Source organism: Neolamprologus brichardi, chromosome 3 (genome assembly GCF_056152115.1).
Source record: "Neolamprologus brichardi isolate AB-2024 chromosome 3, ASM5615211v1, whole genome shotgun sequence".
Taxonomy (NCBI): domain Eukaryota; kingdom Metazoa; phylum Chordata; class Actinopteri; order Cichliformes; family Cichlidae; genus Neolamprologus; species Neolamprologus brichardi.
In genome coordinates, this window is record NC_142106.1 from 23,028,077 (window position 1) to 23,055,188 (window position 27,112).

At 38.7% G+C, this 27,112-nt stretch overlaps 1 protein-coding gene, 1 long non-coding RNA gene and 1 pseudogene across 2 annotated transcripts; all 3 read left to right on the forward strand.

Moving 5' to 3' along the window:
- The first annotated feature begins 2,144 nt into the window (after positions 1-2,144).
- LOC148103934 (uncharacterized) lies at positions 2,145-3,027 on the forward strand (annotated as a pseudogene).
- Positions 3,028-3,272: 245 nt separating this feature from the next.
- LOC148103935 (uncharacterized) lies at positions 3,273-20,510 on the forward strand. The gene is made up of 11 exons (XM_087838238.1): positions 3,273-3,303; positions 12,283-12,418; positions 12,511-12,601; positions 12,713-13,133; positions 13,433-13,601; positions 13,695-13,912; positions 15,036-15,107; positions 15,464-15,630; positions 15,735-15,986; positions 16,230-18,074; positions 20,442-20,510. Exons 1-11 carry the CDS (start codon positions 3,273-3,275, stop codon positions 20,508-20,510), a joined length of 3,471 nt encoding a protein of 1,156 aa, XP_087694364.1.
- A 3,449-nt stretch (positions 20,511-23,959) lies between these two features.
- LOC148103936 (uncharacterized) lies at positions 23,960-25,987 on the forward strand. Its single transcript, XR_015718634.1, has 3 exons — positions 23,960-23,994; positions 24,917-25,776; positions 25,875-25,987. It is a non-coding gene; the product is annotated as an uncharacterized LOC148103936 (long non-coding RNA).
- The last annotated feature ends 1,125 nt before the right edge of the window (positions 25,988-27,112 follow it).

Consider the following 27,112-nt stretch of genomic DNA (forward strand, 5'->3'; position numbering starts at 1 on the left):
TCCCCGGATAAGCTGGAGGAGGTGGCTGGGGAGAGGGAGGGCTTCAATCCTTAGGCTGCTGCCCCTACGACCTGGCCCCGTATAAAGTGGAAGAAGATGGATAGATGGATGGATGGATGGAATGGATACCAGAGTCCAATTCCTAATTCTTCTGGGTTTTTTTTTATCCCAATCCCTGGAGAGCTTCCAATTTTATAATACAAATCAATAATTCTTTCAATGTTTCCACTCTAATCCCTAGAGATTCCACTTATTGAAAATAAATTATTAATCCTTCCAAGATACTAATGATTATTTCCTCTGTACGCAGCTTATCTTTGGAAACTGGGGTCTTTTGTTCTTTCTGTTGTTCTTCCTGTAAGAATGTCAGATATGTGCCAGTGTGTTAGATCTACATCTGTTTGATTAATACAGCTGCAAAGTGTTGCTCACGATGAATCACCCTTTGGTCAACTTAAGAGCCTACAAGATGAATATCCTACAGAAGAACCTTGCAGGCAAAAACTGTTTGTCTTTGTTATACAGAGATATATTCAATAATATATCAAATTTATTTGAGTAATTTATGTGCATTTTCTTACCACTAACTGAACTTTTAGGTGCACATTGGAAATTAATTGTTTCATGGACTTGGTGTATGATTAATGGTCTTGTGGATCAGCTTATTGAGTGAGTTGGCATCTGCAACCCTCAACCTGCTGCCCCAGCATGCAACAGCGAAGAGGATGGCACTGGCCACAACAGACTCATAGAAAATCCTCAGCCATCTCAGAAAATAGATATGACTTAGCCCCTCGATACTGCAGAGGTGTTTGTAACCCAATCCAATTTATTTTCAATGTGTACTTATATTTACAGTGTCACAGCAGATACACAGGATCACAGGTATCTGCTGATGACTCTGCTCAGACCACATGACAAAAGGAGTCCAGTATGGCATACGTCACCCTCAATAATGCATCCAACCACGGCACCCCGCAAAGATTGACTTGGTGACACAGTTCGATATTTTTTTGATACAAAAAAAATGTTCATGCCTTTTTCATTTTTCAAAATTATATATATATATATATATATATATATATATATATATATATACACATATATATATATATATATATATATATATATATATATATATATATATATACATATATATATATATATATATATATATATATATATATATATATATATATATATATATTTGAACTCAAAAGTACAGTTTTTAAATTTAATGTTGCTGAAACAAACAAACAAAAAATCTATCTGATTGAGATAGATCTTTGGAAAAGAGAGTTTATTACACAGAAATGGCTCTTTCCAAAATAAAAGCTATACTATACCCTTCTTCTGGGCTATATTCTCAGAAGCATATTAAACATATCAGGTCCCCATAAGGAGATTCATGTGCTAACGGCTGTCTAAATGACTCGGGTAAAGTTTGTAGCATGCATGCTTGTTGTTTTTGTCTGCTTCCACTTGTCTTTGCACTAGGATGATGTCGGAGTAAATGTGCAGTCACATTCGTTGTGTTCCTACTAGTGCTGTCAGCGTTAATCTCGTTAAAATGACATTAATGCCATAACGTGGCAAATCTCTGTTAACAAGTTACTGCGGATTGCCCCGTGATTGGGGCTGGATGTTAATGAGCTAACTGCGCTAACGCACTAGTTCCCACAAATTGAGCATTGCGTGGCACATCCGACATACTGTTTTAATTTGTCCATGATGCGTTTACCATCAGGGTCATGCTTCAGATGACCAAGATAGTTCCAAACGCCAGATCTGAATGAGGGTGGGGGAGGTTCAATTTCGGGTAGCGTTGAGACAGTTGCCATGTTGCAACGAGTTTAGCTTCTGTCTTGCTAGCTTGCGCTGCGCTCAATGGATCTGCACTCGACAGTGCTGCCTAGGCAGAGTAGTCGAACGCAGATCCACTGAGCGCTCAACACAGACAGCATCGTCAGAAGAAAAGTTGATAAAATAAATAAAAAAATGTTGTATTGTTCAATACATATGTGTACAGAACCGAAAGCACTGTATCGAACGGTTCACACACACACACACACACACACACACACACAAACATTTTAATTTTAATTTATTTTAATCAATAAATCGATAATCAAAACCCACCCCTACTAGCAGGCAGGGCATACATGGAACGCCATAACCAAGTGGCTGGAAAACTATACAGAAACATCTGTGCTGAATACGGCCTGGAAGTCCCAAGGTCAAATTGGGAGACTCCCACTGGGGTCGTGGAGAATGACCGAACTAAAATCTTGTGGGACCTCCAGATGTATACGGACAAAATGGTGATGGCTTACCAACCAGACATAGTGGTGATGGAATAAAAGAAGAAGACAGCTGTGGTGATAAACGTAGCATTTCCGAATGACAGCAACATCAGGAAGAAAGAAACTTGAGAAATACAGAAGTCTCAGAGAAGAGATCAAGAAGAATGGTGGGTGAAGGTAACAGTGGTCCTAGTGGTAATTGGAACACTAGGTGTGCTGACTCTCAAGCTAGGCGAGTGGCTCCAGCAGATCCCAGGAACATCATCTGAGATCTCTGTCCAGAAGTGCACAGTCCTAGGAACAGCTAAGATACTGCGCATGGCCCTCAAGCTCCCAGGCCTCTGGTAGCAGATTTGAGCTTGTAGGATAGATCTCCCTTATGGGCGAGAGGGGAATTGTGTTTTGTTTTTGTTTTGTTTTTTGCCAATTTCAAATGTGATTTATGCTAAAAAGAAATTCTAGGTTCAAAATTGAAACCTGTTTTATAACATAAGTAATAAATTCAAATGAGTGATACTTCGCACTAACAACATTCCCAAAGGAAGATATGCAAATTATGTTCATTAAGTCAATTACATTACATGTAAAATTCCAAACGAGTAATCCTCCATTCCAAGTTCAGATATACGCTATTGGTAAGAAATCACATGATCAAAGCAGAGGGCATGATGGGTTGGAAGATCTGAATGCCAAGATCCCCGTAGGTTATATGCAGAGCTGTTAGTGTTTCAGTTGAAGATTGTGGAATTGCATAGAGGTAAGTTGGGATAAAATTCACTAAGTCCTTCCAACTGTAAGATCCCAATCCCTAATCTCTTTTGTAACATTTAAATACTAAAATTCCAACTATTAAATATAAATCACTAATGTTTAAAAGATTTTAATTTCCCTGTTTCCCATTATTCTTATTTCGTTTTTTTTTTTTTTTTTTTCATTTTTTTTAGGTTTCCTTTCTTAATTCCTACGTGAATGGTGACATATTGTCACAGTCAAGAAACAAGTGAGTAACAAAATGTTTTTATTTTGTTCATACTTTTATACCTTGTAGCACCACACATTAAGACCTATGTAATTGTCTGTGAGCACCCATTGAATTTATTTTAATCGTACTATCTGCGTATCATTTTGAGTGAAAAATGTTTTTAGGCTTCATCTGCCTGCTAGGCAGATTATATGTGTCAAATCAAAAAGGAACATAGCCCTACAGTAAATAAGGACACATACAGAAATCAGCGCATAGAGACATTGACCCTTTAAATTCTTTAACACTAACATCTTTTTCAACAGTTCTTCTTTGCTGAAGGGCTCAATCCATTTTTTAGAAATTTGTTTAAAAATAAGTGAAATATAAATCAATTATTCATCCATCCAAATCTCTAATTCTTCCAATCCTTAAATATTATTCCCTAATTCTTCTAAATCTTGTATCCCAAGTAATAGCTATTCTAAGAATTAAAAACATATCACTAAAAGTTTAAACACCACATTTTACCACCATTCAAAGTAATTCTTTAATTATTTTATAATTATATCATAAATTTAGAAGTATACATCTTAACCTTTAAGAATTTAAGATTAGACCAATAATGAATTTGTTTTGAACATACTGTCTGCAAATTGTTTAACAAGTCAAACATTATTTTGTAGACAGACAGATTTGTCTTTTGGACATGAAGGGGAGTTAAGCTCAACAGTGAGTACATTCATATACACATTAGTGTAACTACATATTCACGCATATATTTCTTTATCAAAAGATATACTTATTTTTTGAAAGAGACAGTTTTTTTAAAATAGTTAACAACTGTCAGCAAATATACTGCCTTAAAAATTTTAATCACCTTATTTACATTTAATATAAATACACTGAAGTTTTAAATTGTTCAGCATTGCCTGCACCTTCAGAGGATTTATGTTTACTTGGATTTTAAAATAATTGTTTATAACATTTAAAAAACGTTTTAAAAATCTATTTTATAAAAGAGAGGATATTGAATTAAAACTAAAACTATGTATGAGGAGCTACCAGTATTTGTGTCACGGGACCGAGTGGTCTGTACTGAACTGGACTCAGGCGCAGAAACCCAGAGCAGAGACAGCAGATGGTGTAACAATATTTTATTAGGCTTAAGTGCTAGAAACGTAGCAAGGACAAAAACAATAAGATGTGGAGTTTGACGTGGCGTGGCCTGGGAAACGTGGCTAGGGTGAGGGAATGGGGCCTGAGATGCAGAGTGGAGCTGAGCAGGGAACAGTCACACTGAAGAGAGAAGACAGTGGAGTTAGGGAGGTAGTGGAGGCAGCTCTGAAGTGGTAAGTTGTAAGCAGTGTTGGGACTAACGCGTTATTAAGTAACGCGTTACAGTAACTACGTTATTATTGTGGTAACGAGCACGGTAACTAGTTATTATGCCAAAATCAGGAACGCGTTAGTCGTTACTGGGATTTAGATAGGCTCGTTACTCGTTACTTCGTGTGGTGGCTATCGTGGAGCTTCCACAGATTCTGTAACATTAGCAAGTGGTGGAGGCCAGCAGGTGGATGAGGGAAAGGGGATGCAGAAGGAAAAGAGACCCGAGGCGGCCGCCGGTCCAAGTGTGAACTGAACTTCAGGTAAGAAGTTATGACCTGCAGTCTATCTGGGTCAGATATAAACCAAGTTTAGGTGGAGTTTATTTTCATTATTCTGACTTTTTCCGTACTGCGTACTAGCTAGCATGACGGAGTTTCTATACAGCTGGGTGGGTGCTATGAAGTTAATGATGTTGAACTTTATTTTGTTCATAAGTTATTAGAGTTGCCAATCGTCCCGTCTGGTTTTCAGAGAAAATATTACGCGTTTCTTATTGAGGTGAAAAGGAACACAGTTTGTCCCGTAATTCAGCTACAATGAAAAAGACACAAAGCTGGAGTTATTCTGTGTTTACTGCACAGCTGCCTCTTCTTTCATTCCCCCCCCCCCCCCTTTCCCGTTTCTACTTCAATCATGAAAACTGATCAATGATCAGCTGATCGGCTCTCGTTTGTTTATCGACCACTTTGTGCCAGAAAGAGGAAACCAGTCACGTTAAACAACAGCAGCACGTTTAAGCTTGATCAGCTGTTGTTAGAATTTATTTAATATTAATTTCTAGTATCAGCTGATGTTTGCTGGAGCCACAGCTGCAAAAAAGCTGCTGGTCATGATATCGGTTTGGTTATCTGGTGAGAGAGAAACATGAAGATGAAATCAGGAGACGTCCTTACTGAATCATCAGAGCTGAACAGGTGATGGAGAAACAGGTTTACCTTTTTGGTAACATAAATGAGTTGAAGGGAAGTTATGAACTGTTTCTGAAAGACAGATAACTCCAGGATCCTTTTCTAAGTAGTAACACCTGGTAACTGTGCAGGTGCGGATCTAGCAAAGTTTTGCCAGGGGGGCAGGTAGGGCTTTAACAGGGAGAGGTGGGCACAAAGAAATACTTTTCTTTCTTATTCTCATTTAAAATGTCTCGCTTTTAAAAAATAATAATCTGAATCTTACAAAGGATTGATAGATTGATGCATATATACCATCAAAACAGTGTACATCACTGTCACAACAGCGTTTGTTTTCATTCAAAGGCTTTATGATTTTTCCTATAATGGTGGGCCAGTCTCTAGTCAAAATGCCCGGGCTGATTTTTTGTCCCAGTCCAGCCCTGTATGCAGCTCATCTGCAGTCTGGTGTTACCTACATCTTCCTATTCAGAAGGCAGAATTTCCGAGTTCTGAGTACAATCAAAGCACCACGACTGCAGTTTTTGTGTTGGATGTAAAAGGCACACATGACGCTGTGACGTAGGCTAGAATCATGGCAGCAGTCAATGACGGTCCAGGCGTGGGATTTCTCTCGTGGAAATAGGCACATTATCTTTTCCTTTCTATTGGTTGGTGGCACAGTGCACTTGTGGCAAGTAAGCAAGCTAGAAGACTGGCAAAGTTGTGGAAGCAACACATTAACAAGAGAATTCTGAGTAAAACCAAAGTTACTTTCCCTAGTAACTAGTTACTTTGAAAGTAACAAGTAACTTGAAGTAACTGAGTTACTTTTGATAGAAGTAACTAGTAATGTGACTAAGTTACTATTTTAAAGTAACTTACCCAACACTGGTTGTAAGTATAGCAATTCTTAGTTGCAGTAGGGGACACAGAGTGTTGAGAGGGGAGTGACGAGAATCCAGGGGAGCTTAGTGGCGTTGCAAGGCTGACCCGAGATCTGGGGTCTTCAGATGGAGTGTGATGGCAGGAGGGCAGGCAGGTGAGGCACAGAGTGATTTTCCAAGTGATTGCTTGGTATCATGAGTCCGGAGGTAGAGCGTGAGCCAAGGTGAATCCAGCAACTGCAGCACAAGAAAGTCTTGTTAACAAGATAATCACAGAGAGAACTTGAAGCATAAGGGCCTGTTACCAACATGGGTTGATGACGAACTGGCAGTGAATGAACATCAATGTGTGGCTTAAATCCCTCTGGCTTGATTGCCTGCAATTGGCTCCAGATGTGCGGGAGCTGGAGGAGGTGGCCCTGTCCAGGGGCGGATCCCAGGTAGGTTCAGGAGGCTTACGAAAATTCCAGCCACCCACCGCAGACCATGACAATTTGCTACACTACCAGCAAGGGAATTTTCTTTAGAATACGCATTCCTGACAGAAACACACCTAAATAAATGAATTAATCTCACCCCAACCATTCGTGGCAAATGGCCGTCCCTCCCCCGTCCTGCCAGATGTTTTGTCCTTTTAAAAGAAGATTTTCCTTTCTCACTTCTCACAATTGCTCCAAGACAGTAGGAACAGTTACTGACCAAACTAAATTAAATAAATACAATATACTATACGGTTACTAAATATAACAGAATAGCTCTAATAGGTATAAATAGTTGTAATAATAAAAACCCCAATATACTGCACAAATTAAATATATATAGTTAACATTGAGGTAATGTAAAGGTGTAAAATTTCCCTTTCTGTGTAGAGCATGTGCAGATAATAAGGCTGTATAACTATGGCAGTGTGTACAGGGCTTTAGTTGGGGAAGTTGCACAGAGATATCGAAAGGCAGGAATTATTTCTTGTGTCGTTCAGTGGTGCATTTGTCAGCCTTTCACTGAGCGTACTCCTGTGACCAGCACGTCATGGAGTGGCTGGCATTGTCCAGCATTGTGCTTGTTTCGGACACCATGTGCCTTACCCAGACCAGCCTGAGGGACTCCGACTCCATCCTCACAACATTACTGGCCTTGTGAACCAGTTTATTGAGCCAGTTGGCATTTGCAACCCTCAACCTGCTGCCCCAGCATGCAACAGCAAAGAGGATGGTACTGGCCACAACAAACTCATCAACAAAATCCTCAGCCACCTCAAAAAATTACTTGGGCCCTCTAGAGTGCAGTAGTGTTTTCTACCCAATCCATGTTTTTTTCAATGTGTACTTATATTTACAGTGCTCCACCCTTTGGATAGAAACAGGGATCACAAGTTTCCTGGTCTTCAGTCAATTCTTTGGTCTTTCTTACATTGAACAGCAGAATCATCTGCAGGTATGTCTTTTCCGGGCCGGTGCACAATCTCTATGTCGTATCTCTGCAGCTGTAACAGCATGCGCTGCAGACGAGCAGGGGCTACAGAGATTGGCTTCTTCAGTATGTGCTCCAATGGCTTGTGGTCCGACTCGACGATGACTCTTCTGCCATATATGTAGGTGTGGAAACGCTTCTTTTTCGATCTGTGCATAGTTAACCACTGTTGGGGTCAGTGTCTTTGAAGAATATGCTATTGGGTGTCCGTCCTGCATCAACACAGCTCCCAAACCTTACTTGGATGCATCTACCTGTAGGCGTAGCTCCTTGGTCATGTCGTAGTATGCCAGTATGGGGCCTGCTTCTCTGGTTATGAGATCCTTCATTTGCTGGAAGACTCTGTTGTGATTCTGATCCCAGACGAACTCCAAGTCTTGCTTGAGCAGCTGACGCAGCGGTACTTCTGATAGTCGTGGTGCGAATCTGGACAGGTAGTTTGCCATTCCAAGAATTGTCTCGAGCTCATTCTTATTGAATTGGGCGATCGTGGCTCAAGAGTTGGCAGTTCGTCTTGTAATCAGAAGGTTGCCGGTTCGAGCCCTGGCTCGGACAGTCTCAGTCGTTGTGTCCTTGGGCAAGACACTTCACCTACTGCCTACTGGTGTTGGCCAGAGGGGCCGATGGCGCGATATGGCAGCCTCGCCTCTGTCAGTCTGCCCCAGGGCAGCTGTGGCTACAGCTGTAGCTGCCTCCACCAGTGTGTGAATGTGAGAGTGAATGAATAGTGGAATTGTAAAGCGCTTTGAGGGGTCCCAAAAAGCGCTATATAAATGCAATCCATTATTATTATTATTATTATTCTCAGGAGGCGGCATGTCCTTGATGGCCTGTAGTTTCTTTGGGTCTGGCTGGATGCCCTCCCGGGTGAGTTTGTGTCCAAAGTAACTCACTTCTGTGGCACCTATGACACATTTCTCTGGATTGAGACCAGTGTTGGGAAGGTTACTTTTAAAATGTATTCCACTACAGATTACAGAATACATGCCCCAAAATGTATTCTGTAACGAATTCCGTTACGTTACTCAATGAGAGTAACGTATTCTGAATACTTTGGATTACTTAATATATTATCATGCTGTTTACAACTACATGAATGTACTATTGCTGTGATTTATTACTGTTACTGAAGGTTCGCGGCTCCGAACCGTAGTAAAGGGACCTCTGGCTAATACGGTGGGTTCTGTGTCGGGCTCGTAGCTGAAAACTAGCTTTACTTTGTTGTCTGGGTCAAGTTTGCTAGCGAGAGACAGAGAGAGGCGTTGAAAGGCTGCTCCAACAGAACTTATTGTTTTTGGAGGAAAACACGAACACGGTGTACAGTCGAGTCTTAATAGCTTACTTACAACTAGAGAGGGCACGATACCACTTTTTTATGTCCGATACCGATACCGATATCATACATTTGGATATCTGCCGATACCGATATGAATCCGATATAGTGTGTTTTTTAATCAACAAAAATGTTTTTTTAATATCTTGCTGCTTTTTGTATAAGTTCATACTCAAGTTAAAAAACAACAACAACACTTAAGCGATTCTGTTATACCTGTATGTTTAAAAAAAAACAAAAAAAAAACACACTGCACCCAAACTATTTCATAGCTCAGCAACACTGATCAATCTAATAAAGTTAAACCTGCACCATCCTTCCTATTCTGGTATTTTAAAGAGTACTTAGCAGAAATATTAAGCAACCTAACTAATAGGGTTGCAAACTCCCAGCAAAAGAAAATAGGGAACCACCCTCTTCCTCATGATGCTTAATCAATGTAATCAACTTTAATTTGATGCAGGGTGAAAAAAATTCACAGAAATAAATTATTTTTCAAGAATAATTAAATAGATTCAACATCTTTCTTCAACAGAATTGCAGAATTCACAGATGGTACTTTCCCAAAGGAAAAAGTACTACAGCTTACTAGGGTATATTAGACTTAACAGTTATTATATACAGTAATGGACTTCTATACATTTTACATCAGATTAAAACTTTGGGTGTAAGATTCATATAATTATTAAATAATTAAAAGCTAGATATTTTAAATGAGAATAAGAAAGAAAAGTATGTCTTTGTGCCCCTTTTCCCTGTTCATGCCCTATCGGCCCCCCTGGCTAAACTTTGCTAGATCCGCCCCTGCACAGTTACCAGCCGTCAGCTACGTAGAAAAAGATCCTGGTCTAGAAAGGAATATTAAAACAATTCTAACAACAGCTTATCAAGCTTAATAGTGCTGCTGTTGTTCAGCCGCTGGTTTCCTCTTTCTGGTGCAAAGTGGGCCAAAAACAAAGAAGAGAATTCTCCGGGGAATATGCCCTTGAATACATCAGCAAACTCCTCCATGACACTTGTGGTCTGTACTGACATGACCAGCTTGACTAGGTTTAGATCCAGGCATGGTCTCAACCAAGGGACAATCAGCACGGAGTGCAAACATTATGAACAATACAACAATTATGACCAGTGTTGTGGGTAAGTCTAAATAAAGTAGATAAAATGATATACTTACTTATACAGAGTCTTGGTAGTCCTACTGACACCCAAAGTATCAGAGTCAAAGTCAACTACAAATTAATCATATACATACATACGCTATCCAGCTGCTAACAAAACCCTAATCATGGCAGCACAGGCACAAGCTCTGAGACACGATCCATAGAGGCTGGGGTCTATCACACCAGACAAAACCCCATGTGAAGTCTGTGTAAAGATGCCCCTGAGACAATCCAGCACATAACAGCAGGGTGCAAGATGCTAGCAAGTAGGGCATACATGGAATACCATAACCAAGTGGCTGGAATAGTACACAGAAACATCTGTGCCAATATGCCCTGGAAGTCAAAATGGGAGACGCACACTAGGGTCGTGGAGAATGACTGAACTAAAATCTTGTGGGACTTCTAGATGCAGACAGAAAAAATGTTGATGGATAACCGACTGGACTACTACTGTTTTCTTTCTTCTGTGGAAATCACAGAAGAAGATGGCTGTAGTGTTAGACGTAGCATTTCCGAATGACAGCAACATCAGGAAGAAGGAACACAAGAAGCTTGAGAAATACAGAGGGCACAGTCCTAGGAACAGCTAAGATACTTTTGTATCTCAATCATCTTTTGTATGTATTATTTTAGGGTCTATCTTACAATATAAAGCACCTTGAGGTGACCGTTGTTGTGATTTGGCACGATATAAATAAAATTGACCTGAAATGAATTGAATACTGCACAGGGCCCTCAAGCTCCCGGGCCTCTTATAGCAGACCTGAGCTTGAAGGACAGACCGACTCACCCTTACGAGTGAGAGGGGAATTGTTGTTTTTTGGGTGGTTTTTTTTGCCAAATTACAAATGCAATATATGCTAAAAAGGAATTCTAGGTTCAAAATTGAACCTCATTTTATAATATAAGAAATACATTTAAACGAGTGATAATTCGCACTAACAACATCCCCAAAGGAAGATATGCAAATTATGTTAGTTAAGTTACATGTAAAATTCCAAACGGGTAATCCTCCATTCCAAGTTCAGATATACACTATTGGTAAGAAATCACATGATCAAAGCAGAGGGCATGATGGGTTGGAAGATCTGAATGCTAAGATCCCCGTAGGTTATATGCAGAGCTGTTAGTGTTTCAGTTGAAGATTGTGGAATTGCATAGAGGTAAGTTGGGATAAAATTCACTAAGTCCTTCCAACTGTAAGATCCCAATCCCTAATCTCTTTTGTGACATTTAAATACTAAAATTCCAACTATTAAATATAAATCACTAATGTTTAAAAGATTTTAATTTCCCTGTTTCCCATTATTCTTATTTCGTTTTTTTATATTTCCATCCTAATTCCTATGCGAATGGTGAAATATTGTCACAGTCAAGAAAGAAGTGAGTAATAAAATGTTTTTATTTTGTTCATACTTTTATACCTTGTAGCACCACACATTAAGACCTATGAAATTGTCTGTTAGCACCCATTGAATTTATTTTAATCGTACAATCTGCGTATCATTTTTTAGACTTCATCTGCCTGCTAGGCAGATTATTTTTGTCAAATAAAAAAGGAACATAGCCCTACAGTAAATAAGTACGCATACAGAAATCAGCACATAGAGACATTGACCCTTGAAATTCTTTAAGAACACATATCTGCGATGCTTCCAAATCTTAAAAAACCGTCCATTTAAAAGGGAGTTCTTCCTTCCCACTGCCATCAAAATGCCACCAAACTCCTGATTCCAATTCAAAGTGGTAGGCTTTTTATATATATCAAGGTTTACTTATATTTCTCTTCTTATTTTTCAAGTATTGGGACGTATACTCCTAAATTTGAAGACTTGTGGGCAAAAAATTAATTAGGCTGTTCTGATGTGTATTCTTCTCTACAGGAAAAATGCCACGTCAGATGACAGAATGCCCAATATGCTCTGTTCCATATGTTGCAGTTGGGCAGCATTTAAAAAAATACCACCATGTTGTAAACAAAGAAGAATTTCATTTACTGCTAAATTACTGCTCTACAGTGTAAGTCACTGTCATACAGTATATGACAAAAAAATGCAACAATTTAAAGTGGTAGTTGTAGTTACATTTGTCAAACTGGATGTGATATGCAGTTACAGGGGCAGGCTGGACTGTCCAGTATGTAAAGCTAAAAGCCGTATAAGACTGGACAAGCACTTGGAAAATGTCCACTGTGAGATTGAGGTTAGTGTTTTGTATAGCTTACATTTTATTGTTAAATTAGAATGCATTCTTATGTGACATGTTTCACTAACTTTCTCAAACATTGCTGTTCTATTGTTTATACCCTTTCAGAAATCAGATCAGAAGAAAGTAATGAGGACAGCGAAACGATTGGCTAATCTGAAAGCCCTCAAAGCTCTCAGACGTTCAAATCCACAGCCTCCAATGGTGACCTCACTGGACATAGAGCAGCTGACTGAAAGCAGTGATCAAGAGGAGCGAAGTGATAGCAGTGATAGCAGTGAAGAATCTGCAGAGATTAGAGAAGAAAGCTCAGTCCATTCCCCTGTCAATCAGTCAGATGATGCTCAAGTCCAACATCAGACTTGCAAAAACTGCAAAGAACTGCATTTGAAACTACAACAACTGAAAAGTAAACTGAAAAGACTGAAATCCACTAAGGATAAACTGGGCCTCAAACCCCTCAACCCCCCAAAGCGCCAGAAATTTGAAAGACATAAACCTGACCCAACAGCCCGGCTTCCTAAATTTGGTATGAATTATTTAGCAAAAGTGTTTTTTGTTGTGTAGTGTAATGTGAATTTGGATAACTGGTTGTTCTATTTATTATTGTAGGCTCTATCTTAAAGTATAAAGTGCCTTGAGGCAAATGTTGTTGTGACTTGAATGGAATTTAATTGAATTCTATCGAGGAAGTTAAATCCTGCTAATTAGCAATATCTTGCTAATATCATTGTCAACCAATTCAATTAGAAGAATGTTTTCTGTACATCATCAGTTTGTCATGACACTTCTAATTGCTATGTTGTTACTACACTTTATTTTAAACAGAGAAAGTCCTGAATGCTTGGTTTCAGCACATTTGTGGAACAAGTAAAAGGGACGTTGAAAATGCCAAACAACGGGTCCATCATGTCCGTGCCTGGGCATATTTCATGTCTCACAATCAAGTCCCTGCAATGACGTTTGCATTTATGGACAACAGAGAAAGACTGACTGAGTACATTTTTACAAATATCTGTGATATTTTAGTCCAGTAATCTCAATAATACTAAAGTGATTACTGATTTGTGTTTGTTTGTGCCTTTTTTAGATGGACAACTTATCTGAATAAACATGCCGTGACAACCAAAAGGATTCGGATTGGAAATGTGAGGGCGTTCTTGAAATTTCTGATTGATGCACAACTGCCAGAGGTCAGAGCCTCCCGTAAGGATTTAAAGGGGACTTTATTTGCACTTCAGTCGGAGATGAAGAAGAGCAGAAGGGAGTTACAAACCCACAGGCAAGACATCCGGATCAAAAAATCACGTAAGATCCAACTTTACTACTTATTCATCACTGTCGTTACCTAGCATGTGTAATAAATACATCTGTATATAAATGTCATAATGTCATTACTGTGATTTAGTGAGGAAGGAGGACTCAAAATGTTATAATCTAAAGTATAAATTGTATACAAGTATATATTTTCTCTGCTGTATATACACAGTGGCATGCAAAAGTTTGTGCAGCCCTGATAATTTTCATGGTTTTTCTTTATGAATCATTGGTTGCTCGGATCAGCAATTTCACTTCAACATATCATATAGCGGACAAACAATGATATTTCAGAAGTACCACTGTATACAATGTACAAAATAGAAAGTAAACAGAAACTAGGAAATGCAGAGTTGTTAGGCTTCATTTTCTAGTTTCTGTTTACTTTCTTTTTATCTACTTTCTACATGGGAAAACAGTCTGTCACCACAAGGAAACAGAGGCACACCATGGATACTTATTTGTATACAAAGGTCAGGAGGAAGGAAAGAAAGCAGGGGGAACCTACCACAGATGTAGACAACAAAATTGTCTACATCTGTGGTAGGTTGAAAGTGAGGGGTAAAAGTTCAACTAAACAACAGAAAATTGGCACCAAAAACAGGAGACGTGACCAGCAACTAACCAGTGGGAACACATAACTAAACATACAAATGCAGAAAGAAAAAACATAAAATATCTAAACAATAAGCAAACTAGTAATCAAATTAAAGATACCTAATGATAAAATGAACTATACAGTCAAAAAACACAAAGACTAAAATGGTCAAGGAAATGAGACTATCAAAATTTAGGATATTGATATTTCCTTTTTTAACATGAATGTGTTATATTCAGTACTAAGCTTGGTAAACATGGAAAGTTTAGGAAGTAGGATAAATAAATTGAAAGGGTTAGTATTCTGGATTGGAAAGTAAGATTTAAGTTCAAAATGGCAATCCAATTCATTTTCATATACTGTGAGCACTGATTGCCAGTTCTTCTTTCTTACAAAATAATTTTTTGAAAAAAATTAGGTCTAAACTACAACCTGTTTTATATTTACATCATTGCGTGCAGCATGAATGAGCATGACTGGAGCTACAGGAACATAAAAACATTCTGTGTCTTTTAGAAATGCTTGTAGATCCTGTCCACATCACTGATTTTCTCAAGAAGGCCACCACACACATCCCTGAAGCACTTGGTAAGTGTTTAGTTCATTTCTCCATAAGGACAACTCTAATAACCCCAATAATATCTCTGCTAATGAGAATTCTTTTATAATATTTACTTACCAGCTGTAATCTGTATGTATATATAGTTCAGAATCTCAGATTTACAGAAATATATGACAGAACTTTTTGCTTTCAATTATAACAGACTGCTCATTTATAATCACTTGTTGGACTTTTGATTTTTGTTCAAATATATAATACATATACAAACAGTAGCATTTGTGATGTTTATATAGGATTATATTAGGGGGAGTATATAGCAATATAAGGGATATGCTCAACTATCCCTTGTGTCTTACCGTGCAACCTCTATGTTACTTAATAGTCGAGCTTGAGAAAAATCCCACAACTGAGAACCTAGACTGGTTCTATGGTCTTCTGGCTGGATTTGTCATCTGCACAACTGGACACAGAAGAGCCGTCATATCAAATATGACAGTTGAGGAAGTTGGCACTGCTGAAGCGGATGGTGATGGCCGGCGGATAATCAGAGTAAAGTCATTAAGAAATTATTTCTCTCCCTGATTAAAGATGTTTTCTTACCAGCGACATCAATGACTGTGTGCAATGTAATTTAGTTGCTGATTCTTTTACAGGTAAAAGAGCACAAGACCAAAGAAACATTTGGCCATGCACTTGTTCCCCTAACGAAAGACGAATACATATGGTTTCACCGCTTTGTGTACCACCGCCACAGATACCCTGGTGTATCATCACAATTGATTTTTGCCAACACCAATGGAGGGCCTTATTCTAAGATGCTGACATCATTTCAAGATGCATGGAGGAAGTTTGGTATCCCAGGAAAACCAACCTTCTCTATGATTAGGAGCAGCATCAGCACTTTTGTGAGTAGTTTCCACTTTATGGTGATTCAGTGTTTTTACCTTCCTATCCTCTTAGAGGGATGATATAAAACAGTCACCCTTCCTGGTTCTACTCCCAGTGTTTTAATGTTGGAAGGACATTTCTTTTTCTTTATATTGTCTTCTGTTGTACTTCTTTTTGTGGTTCTGTCCTTAGCTCTGCAAATCTTGAAAATGTCAAAAGTTAGTGCAATTAATAACATTATTTAATGTTTACATTTGTAGAGTGGGAGATTCTTGGGAACCCAAAGCAAGGTACAAGTCCACCGGATGATGTGCCATTCTGATGCAACTGCAGCAAGGTTTTATGAGGCAGATTTAAACTTTGACGAAGCCTTCAAGTGCCGCAACAATGCTGCAAAGGCACTTGCTGTGAACAATAGAACCAGAGACTCTGAGGAATCTACAACCTCAGAAGACAATAAAGATGTGTTGCAGAGAAGATATGCTGGACCGAAGAAAAGAAAGTCTAGTCAAAATGCCACAAGAGAAGAAATTGTGAAAAAGAAGACCAAACAGCACGCAAACACCATTGACACAGACAGCAGCAAAGATGAAAGTAACAATGAAGTCAGGAAAATCATTGACCCGGCAGCAGGAAACACATCTGGAAAACACCCACATAAACAGAGTGGCAGGGCAAGAGCAAAAGTGAGGGTACAAGAAGACACAACAGGTGATGAAGATATGTCAGAGATGGTGACTACAGAGAGTAGTGAAGGTGAAGATTATGATGATAACTGTGAACACATTGACCTTACAGCAGCAGGTGCATTGGGAACCACCAAAGGTAAAGATAATGCTAAAGGAAAAGGAAAAGCCACAAAGGACACAGGACATTTCTATAGTCGTACTCAATTTCTTAAAAACAAGAATAAATGTTGGGAATCTCCTAAAATTATGTCAGAAAGAATTGCAATCCAAACACAAATACAAAAAGTTGTTAGACCAAAGGAAGCAACTGAGGGTGTGAACCAAACACAGACAGAGACAATAGATGAAGACAATGAAGCCTTGAGGCCAGAAAGTTTGAGTGCAAATGAAAGCAGTATGCAAACAGTAACTACAGATAATGAAGAAGACAAAGCTGAAGATGAAAATGGTCCCTTGTTGAACACAACTGACATAGACCAAGAAGTTTCCAGTGGACTAGTGAGAAAAACTACAAAAAAAATAAAAGGAATGAGCACAGAGGACATAGGCAGAGATAAACATGGACCACAGACAAAGACAACAACCGAGGGAAAATGCAATTTGAGATCAGAAGGAACAACAGAGGAAGGAATGACAACACAGACAGAGACTACAGATAAAGACAAAGCACTGAGAACAGAGGACAAAGACATAAAGGAACAGGGACCACAGATGGAGACCATGGGTAAAGAAAAAAACGATTTGAGAGCAGGAGTTACAACAGAGGAAGGAATGACAACACAGACAGAGACTACAGAAAAACAGAAAGGATTGAGCACAAATGACATAGCTGAAGATGAAAATGGGCAACACACAGTGACTACAGATAAAGACAAAGCACTGAGAACAGAGGACACAGACATAAAGGAACAGGGACCACAGATGGAGACCATGGGTAAAGAAAAAAATGATTTGAGAGCAGAAGGAACAACTGAAAACAAAGACACAGTTAGAGTAAAAGAAGATGGCCCTGGGACTAGCTATGAGTCTCCAGTGGCACACCCAAAAAAGAGGAAAAGGTCTCTAATGAAGAAAAGCTCTTTGGCGAAGTGTGATGAAAGCAAAGAAACAAAGCAAAAGGGCAACAAGCAAGAAAGAAAAAGACCAAAGAGCCTGACTGCAAGACAGTTGTTAAGTCCAAAGATGCTCAGAAGTCACAAGACTAAAGAGGCACCTAAAGATACCAACAAAAGACAAAAAGTCATACAAAGACTCAGAGAAGTTACAAGAAAAAATAAGAAAAAGAACAAAGGACTGAGCACAATTGACATAGCTGAAGATGAAAATGGGCAACATACAGCGACTACAGATAAAGACAAAGCACTCAGCACAGAGGACACAGACATAAAGGAACAGGGACCACAGATGGAGACCACGGTTAAAGAAAAAAATGATTTGAGATCAGGAGATACAACAGAGGAAGGAATGAGAACAGAGATAGAAACTACAGATAAAGACAAAGCACTGAGAACAGAGGACAAAGACATAAAGGAACAGGGACCACAGATGGAGACCATGGGTAAAGAAAAAAATGATTTGAGAGCAGAAGGAACAACAGAGGAAGGAATGAGAACAGAGATAGAAACTACAGACAAAGACAAAGCACTGAGAACAGAGGACAAAGACATAAAGGAACAGGGACCACAGATGGAGACCATGGGTAAAGAAAAAAATGATTTGAGAGCAGAAGGAACAACAGAGGAAGGAATGAGAACAGAGATAGAAACTACAGACAAAGACAAAGCACTGAGAACAGAGGACAAAGACATAAAGGAACAGGGACCACAGATGGAGACCATGGGTAAAGAAAAAAATGATTTGAGATCAGAAGGAACAACAGAGGAAGGAATGAGAACAGAGATAGAAACTACAGACAAAGACAAAGCACTGAGAACAGAGGACAAAGACATAAAGGAACAGGGACCACAGATGGAGACCATGGGTAAAGAAAAAAATGATTTGAGAGCAGAAGGAACAACTGAAAACAAAGACACAGTTAGAGTAAAAGAAGATGGCCCTGGGACTAGCTATGAGTCTCCAGTGGCACACCCAAAAAAGAGGAAAAGGTCTCTAATGAAGAAAAGCTCTTTGGCGAAGTGTGATGAAAGAAAAGAAACAAAGCAAAAGGGCAACAAGCAAGAAAGAAAAAGACCAAAGAGCCTGACTGCAAGACAGTTGTTAAGTCCAAAGATGCTCAGAAGTCACAAGACTAAAGAGGCACCTAAAGATACCAACAAAAGACAAAAAGTCATACAAAGACTCAGGGAAGTTACAAGAAAAAATAAGGAAAAGAACAAAGGATTGAGCACAATTGACATAGCTGAAGATGAAAATGGGCAACATACAACGACTACAGATAAAGACAAAGCACTCAGCACAGAGGACACAGACATAAAGGAACAGGGACCACAGATGGAGACCACGGTTAAAGAAAAAAACGATTTGAGATCAGGAGATACAACAGAGGAAGGAATGAGAACACAATGACAACACAAGGAGGTCATGTCCAGAGTGAGAATGTGAATGTTAGATCCTGTTGATCTCAGAGTTCTTTGGTTTCAATTTTTGAATTATACTAAATTTTCAAGACCTTTGTGATCATGTGAGTTGTTTTGTTACTGATTTTACACAGTCGCTCTGTTTTTTTTTGTTTTTGTTCTTACAGTTTACTCACTTTGATCATGCAAGTTTTTTTGTTAAGTTTAAGTATTGTTTTTATTTTTTTACCTCTAAAATAATAGTTGTTTAAAAAAAGACAAATATTGACATACATACGTTGTTTATAACAAATGCCAAACGGAGAAAAATAAAATCAATAAAGATTTTTCTGTTCAATTTGAAAATGATGTGTCTTTGTTCTACAATCATTAGTCATGGATTTCATTTCCAAGCTGTAATTCCAAATAACTCACATTTTATATAGGCATGATATGCAGATGTCATTAATAACATTAGCTGAATTAACACAAATAAAAGTCCTCACAAATTATACCTGATTACAATTAACAACATTGTGATGTGTTCAATGGTAAGCCCAATTACAGTTTCTTCTATCTAAATAACTAATTATTCAGTTTTTTTCAATCCAGTTTTGGCAATGGAATGTCTAATATTTTCATTTTTTTCCCCCATCCCATTTCCTAAATCAACCCATAGAAAAGAAATCTTAATCAATTATTGAAAGATATTAAGGTAATTTTTTTTTACTTTTTTCTGTATGCAGTGTGTTTTTAGAAATTGATCCCCCCCCCCAAAAAAAAACAAAAAACAAAAAACAAAACAAAACAAAACAAAAACAACAGAAAAAGAACATCGACCATAGCAGGTGTGTTTTATTGTTTATTCTTTATGCGTTTGACTTCTCAGATTTATTGGTTTTAACTGATGCTGTAGATATTAAAAATTATTTGTGCTCCAATTAGTGGAAATGCAAATGTGAAGTGTTGTTCACAATAAATCTGTGAAGGTTCTCAGTAATTCAGGTCATCCTAGTTTAGGTCATCGTAGACCCCCTGGGGGTCACTCCTTTAGGACTTAAATCTGGGATTCTCCACCATTTCAAGACTCAAGAAGTTTATTGTCATTTCGTATGGTGTTACCCAGCCTGAAACGAAATACTGTTTCTCACCAGCCTCTACAGTGCAATAAGCAATAAGTTTGACCTTAGAACTAAAGAAGCTTCTTGGTAGAGAGGTGAAACATCAGCAAGCAACTTAATGAAATCCAGGCGCTTTTCCTTCCAAGCTCCTTAGAAAGCTCACAATGAAGCACCCTTTGGTCAACTCCAGAGCCAACAAGCTGAACATCCTGTAGAAGAATATTGTAGGTAAGAGCAGTTTCTCTTCTTAATACACTGATACTTTACACATTATAATAAATCCAATCATGTTTACATTTTATTCGTAGAAATGGATAACTTTCAGGTGCAGACGTGGATGTTTGGACAAATTGTTCATATAGATAATCCTCATTGCTGTTTTTGCGATCATTGCACTCTACGTGATTATTTTGCTCCTGCTGTATTTCAACAACTTCTCACGGCTAGCGGAGTGAGCTGTGTAGAGGAATAACTGAGGACCCAAAAGGCGAAAACAGAAAGTCCATGAGAAACGCAGGAGCTCAGGGAACAGTTCACTGATGGTTCAAGGGTTGACCCGTAGGCCATGAGCACAATAGTCCAAAAAGGTTCAGCTCAGGATGCCCACTGTGTGAAAAGCTGGTCCGGAGGCCGGCCGTGCAGAAGGCAATGGCAGTAATGACCTCGTTTCAGGAGTTGCCCTCAACAGCAATGAAATCCAGCCAGAGGCCATGTTGAGGTGCTTGACATGGATCAAACAGCAGTGTAGCAACCACAGGACCAGAAGAGGCTGGATTGGAAGACAGTGTCGCAACCACTGGACCAGACAAGGCTGGACCAGACGAGGTGGCGTAGCAGGCGAGGGCGATGGCTGGAGTGGTTCCTGAGACCTTCCAGCGGATGCAGAAGACAGCTGAGGTTATCCCTCGGACTCTCCAGCGGAGGCAGATGACTGGATGGGACCCTCCGACCCTCCAGCGGAGACAGACGCAGACCCAGTAAGTACAGGGACCTAAGGCAGACAAAGAGAGGAACCAGCAGTTGCAGGGACCTCTGGCAGATACAGAGCAGAACCAGCTGGTGCAGGGACCTCTGGCAAGCACAGAACAGAACCGGTAGCCTCTGGTATTGCTTACGCTGGCTGGAGCTGAGCAGCAAATTGGTTTGGCTCAGGTAGCAACAGCGGGATGGAGTCCTCAGGGAGCTGAAAGTGTTCACCAACAAACCCAGCAGAGGACGGAGGTGGAAGGTGAAGTAGTTGGCGCTGGTGTCTTAACCTCCAGGGGTCCAGAGTCGGCTGGTGGTTGGCACTCAGCCTCTGGGGAGGCCCTGGAGGGAGTTACTGTCTCTAACATGGCCAGCTTTGGAGAACCATTAAATGTTTTTATGAAGTGTTTTCCCTGCTTAAGATGAGTAGTTGAAGATGACGGCTGAACCAATGAGTGGCTGAGCTAAAGGCGACTGAGCACGTAACTGAGCTAGGGGCGACTGAGTGATGGACTGAACAGGAAGTTGAACTAAAGGCTTAGCTGCAGACTGGACTGATGACAAAAGACATGGCTGAGGTGCAGGCCCTGCTAATGGCTGAGCTAGCGGCAATACAGGAAACTTGGCTAGCAGCAACACAGGAGACTGAACTAAGGGCAACTGAGCTGAGCGTGACTGAACTGAGGGTGACTAAACAGGAGACTGAGCTAATGACTGAAGTAATTGTTGAGGTGAAAATGGAGCTGGTGGTAGAGTTGATGACCAAACTGCTGGCCGGGCAGCTAACAGAGCTTCAGGCCGGGCCAGGCTGCACATCCTCCACCAAGCTGACCAGGTGAGCGGTGAACGGGGTGAAGGCGAATGTTGTGGAGGATGTCCAGTCCGAGGGATGGCAAACGGGAGGGAGGCATAGCTGATCCTAATAAACGGGGAAGCAAAACTCAAAAATTTGACATAGGACACAGACTTTCAAAGTAAAAAAGGAAACATAACAGACATGGACTTGACTAGGGGATAAAGCTGACAAGTGGGACAAAAACTAGGGCTGGGTATCATCTATTTGATTCTGATTCACAATGTCCAAATCGATCGATTCGATTTAAATTTTTGCCTCAGACAGTCAGAAATATTAAAATTCTGATCACGTATCAGTACATTTCCATATTTTTATATCTATAAAAGAACGCTGACACTTGCAAGACTTTATCAAAGGTGTAAGCATCACAGCAGATGCCTTTGTGTTAAAGTCACTGAGAATAAAACATAGAAAAACATGAAGGCGATTTTCCTGGCCTGGGATTTTATAGCAGATGACCTTAAAATATTCTGCAGTAGATCACAAATGAAAGAAAACAATTAATCAACATATAAACATGATGCTGCTGAAGTGAAATAGAGCAAAGTTACAGAGGTGTTATTAGAGACAAAACCAAGCATTTTGCAATTTTGCACAATTTTAAAAAGTTTAAATTTGTTCAGTAGCTGATTGAACAGCAGAAATTAGGCTCTCTTTTCGGAAGTAAGTAAAAGGGAAAGAAAAACAGCTTCTGACAGCGTTGTAAACAATGGCAAGCAAGTTAATAATGCAGAAAACTGAGATGTTTCGACGGGAAACTGTTTTTGAAGTACACACACAGAGAGAGAGAGAGAGATAGATAGCTCTGCATGAAGTGTGATTTTTATTGTGGTGAAAGCAAAGCAGCAAAAATAAGATGAAATTTATGATGATGTTTATGTGAAGTAAAATTTGAAGCTTAGTTTGGATCTTCTTTTGCTGCTGGTTCAGTCAATATTGTTTGGAGAGATACAACCTGCAGCTTCAGAATCTATCACAAAAAGGGCGTAAACACAAAGCGCTGACCCACTGAAACATCAGAATCAGTGAACTGTCGGCTTTCAGCTCCGAGTGCTTCCGTGTCGTCGGGTGAGAAAGGAGACATCTCACTGATTCTGATCCGTCGGGGGCATGTGTGCAGAATCCGTGTACCTGCTCTAATTCACTGTTTTAGCTGTTTGGTGGTTGTTGAAATTTTGAGAGGTTTAACCTTAGATTATATTTAAAAATTGATTCAAGATTTTAATAAATCGATACAACATTATCTAAGCTAGAATCTATTTTAATCGATAAATCGATAATCAAAATCCTCCCCTAACAGCAATCATGGAACACAGAAAAAGACATCTAAGTGGTTGATGATTGAGCATGTGTATGACAAAAGAATTTTCCTTGAGATAAATTAAGTTCTTAATTAATGACTAACCTCGTATTGTGGATGGATTTTCTCAGTTGTTCTCCTGACTGAAGTTTGGTCCATTTACAGCATCCTGCCATGCGATTGCATTTGTTCCTTACCATCGGGAACCGTCATGTTAACTTTTATCGAGTGGAAAAAAAGATGGATGCCTGGATGTTAAACTTAATTATTACACCTGGTAGAGCAGCAACGCTGATCATTTTATTAAAGATTAAAGAATTTAGACAATTTTTGTGATTCCACAGTAATCGTTTGACTTTGGGACCTGCAGCATAGTTTGGGTCCAGCCTTAAAGACTGGATTCTGTTGTAATTATTTAATTTAATAATACATTCCAAGAACTGTTACCCTAAACAATGATTGCAAACTAGATCGTCTGATTGGCTGAAAAACCTGTTTCGTCATTAACTAGGGTGGGAGGAGCAATGATGTCAGAGTGTGATGAGAGTACAGCAAACTGGCAACGATTTATTTTATGGTAAGTCAATACAAATCCCTATTTTTTCATTTTTTATTACCCCAATCCCTCGTCCTCCCAATTATGTAATAAAAATAGCTAAACTTCCATAAATTTCATCCTTGTCACTAGACACTCCAGAATTATAATATAAATGACTAATGCTTTGAACATTGTGCTGATGTCCCCTGTATGACTGAGAAACATGCCACTCTATGTGCACCAAACATCTGAACTTAATTTTATGTATTTGTTTATATTTTATGTATTTGATTATATTTTATGTGTTTTTAAAAATAATTTCAACACGGGGGTCAATTGGATTCATTTTTATAGGTGGTTCAGTAAGTAGTAAAATTCTCTGATCCTGATTAATAATATATTTTATTATTACCGCTAATAATAATAATAATAATAATAATAATAATAATAATAATAATAATAATAATAGTAACATAGATAACACCTTTGTTTATGTGGACATTTGTACAGCACTTTATTTAATAGCACAGAATCAAAGTTTATTGATTTCATTTACAAGGTATAATTTCAAATTAAAAGATTCCTAATGGTAGCTGTGCAAATCTTATTGTATTAGTTACACATAAAATTTCTAATGGCTATTCCTATTTTCCAAGATCCAGTATCCTATAAAAGACAGCAGAATTCATTTGTCTAAATGCCTGAACAATCATTGTGAGCACAACAGCCAACTTTGGAGGAGTGGCGGTGGAAACAGGCTTGAATTAAGAGTCCATGTTGTTACCTTTTAGCAGAAGATGGAGAAGAGGGGTTTATTTGAATGCTGGTTCAATCAGAATTCCATCAATCCAAATGAATAACTTTTTAATTTTGTTCCCTTGATCTTCTGATACAGAACTACATTACATGAACCACATTTAATCTGACTGTTAATTTTTGCATGTATTGCTTTACAACATAGCACCACATCCCCTAAACCAGGTGGCTTCTTCACAAGAACAAGACAATGGAAAAAGAGGAGAATACTTCGGATCCCAGGGTCCGAGTGTATGCCTTGCATGTGAGAGGAAGATGGCGTTTTGAAATATTGGATGCAGTAAACAATGCACTGGAGTTACTGGAACAAAATGGAATTAGTGAGGTTGTTGCAGTTCTTCAGGGGTCTCAGTCTCAGAGCAATGATGTGCCAGCCACTGTAAGTTCCTGTAGTAACACAAAAAGTCATTAACAGTTGAAAAGTCTTTTCTTTAACTGTTAGTGTTAATCACCTACCTTATCTCCACATCGCATTGATCAGATGGAGATGCCTATCCCCTTGGTCTTTCACTGACATCAGTACCATCAGATTTTTTTTATTAAATTGCTACATACCTTTAGATGTTCAATAGCCAGATAGGAAATTAGCCACACTCTAAGTATAAGTATAAATTATAAATTATAAAAAACTATGCTATGTTCCTGCAATTGTTTCTTTCTTAACCTCCTATGACCCGAACTCTTCCATGGCATGCATTTTTAATTTCTCTTTGATATTTGGGCTGATTGGGACCTCATGAATGTAAAAACAAAAAATTACCAGATTTTTGTTTCTAAGAAAAATGAGAGCCACATATGAGGATATTCATTTAAAATTTTGATAGAACAGTGGCAGTATAATGTCCTCGTAAGTGGATATCAGGCCCTTGTAGAGCAAAATTTAGTATTTTGGTCTAAATAACCCAAACTGTGATGTCCACATATTTGGACGCCAGAACCTAGGAGGTTAAGATTGATGCAGCTGATAAAGAGCCTCAGTCCAGCAATTATGATGTGCCCACCAATGTAAGTTATACAGAAACACGGCTATAAAGAAATGAAATATCAAATGAAAGTTACTGCAACAAATACTAAGAATCTCCTCTCTTCATTTATCTTTGCAGGCAGATGGTGTTGCTGATGGGAAAGGAAAATGACTGCCAATAAAGACACACAAACATAGCTACACACACACAAGCATGCATGCACCTGCACACATATGTTCATATACAACAATGTTCAGATAAAGTTCAATAAAGTTCTTGTTGTTCAATGGCAAAATCCTGTGTTTTCTTTCTCACACTGATGGAGGATGGGAAAAGTCAACACTCATGGTATTTAGAAAGAATATAATGCAAAGATTTGCAGCTGAATCATAACGTAAGGAGCAGCATTGTAATGTACTTCTTCTTATATAATATTATTTTAGACCTACTGACTACTCGAAGGACTTCAAATGCAAACTAAGAGTGTGAACAGACTCCTCCAACACACCCACTCTGATGCTGCTATTGATCACCTATGTGCAATATCTCAGTCTTTCCATGTTCCGTACAATATTTTTGGCTCATATGCAATATTTTGGTCTTATTGGGATCACCATCCCCACCTCAAATGACCATAGCCCCTCCTCCCTTATTTTATTTATTAGATTTTGCCCTTGTATACAGCCCCATGTTTCTGTTTCAATGTCTCCTACGCATGCACCATGTATATTACGCATATCCCATGTATATAGTTCACTCACACATATATGTATACATATATATTTATTTTTATTAATTTTTTCCCCTCATTGTATATTGTTTTCCCTTCTTTCATTTTGTACCTTGTGGTCCAGGTACCCAATTTTGCTGTGAAAGTAACGGCACAATGACCATAAACACTCTCTAAGTCTAAGAAATTAAAAATCCCATTTTAACTGTAAATTAAAATCCTTATTTAAAACAAGTTTATTAATTTCTTTGACAAGGTGTAATTTCGAATTAAAATTATACTAAACTAGTAAGATTCACAAAACAGATTAATTGAATGTTATTAATCATAATTACAGAAAAGACTCCAAGTGAATCATCTTCAATTCCAAGTACTAGTTCCTTGTAATATAGGCAAAATTAATCATGTGATTGGCGTAAGGTCTGTGTAGTCATGAGTTTGGGGGGGAGGTCAGTGATGTCAGAGTGTGGTAAGAATACAGCAGACTGGAAAAGATTTGTTTCAAGGTAAGTCCAATCAAAATCACTAATGCTTTCATTTTTTTATGATAATAATAATAATAATAATAATAATAATAATGGATTGCATTTATACAGCGCTTTTCAGGAACCTGAAAGCGCTTTACAATACCACTATTCATTCACTC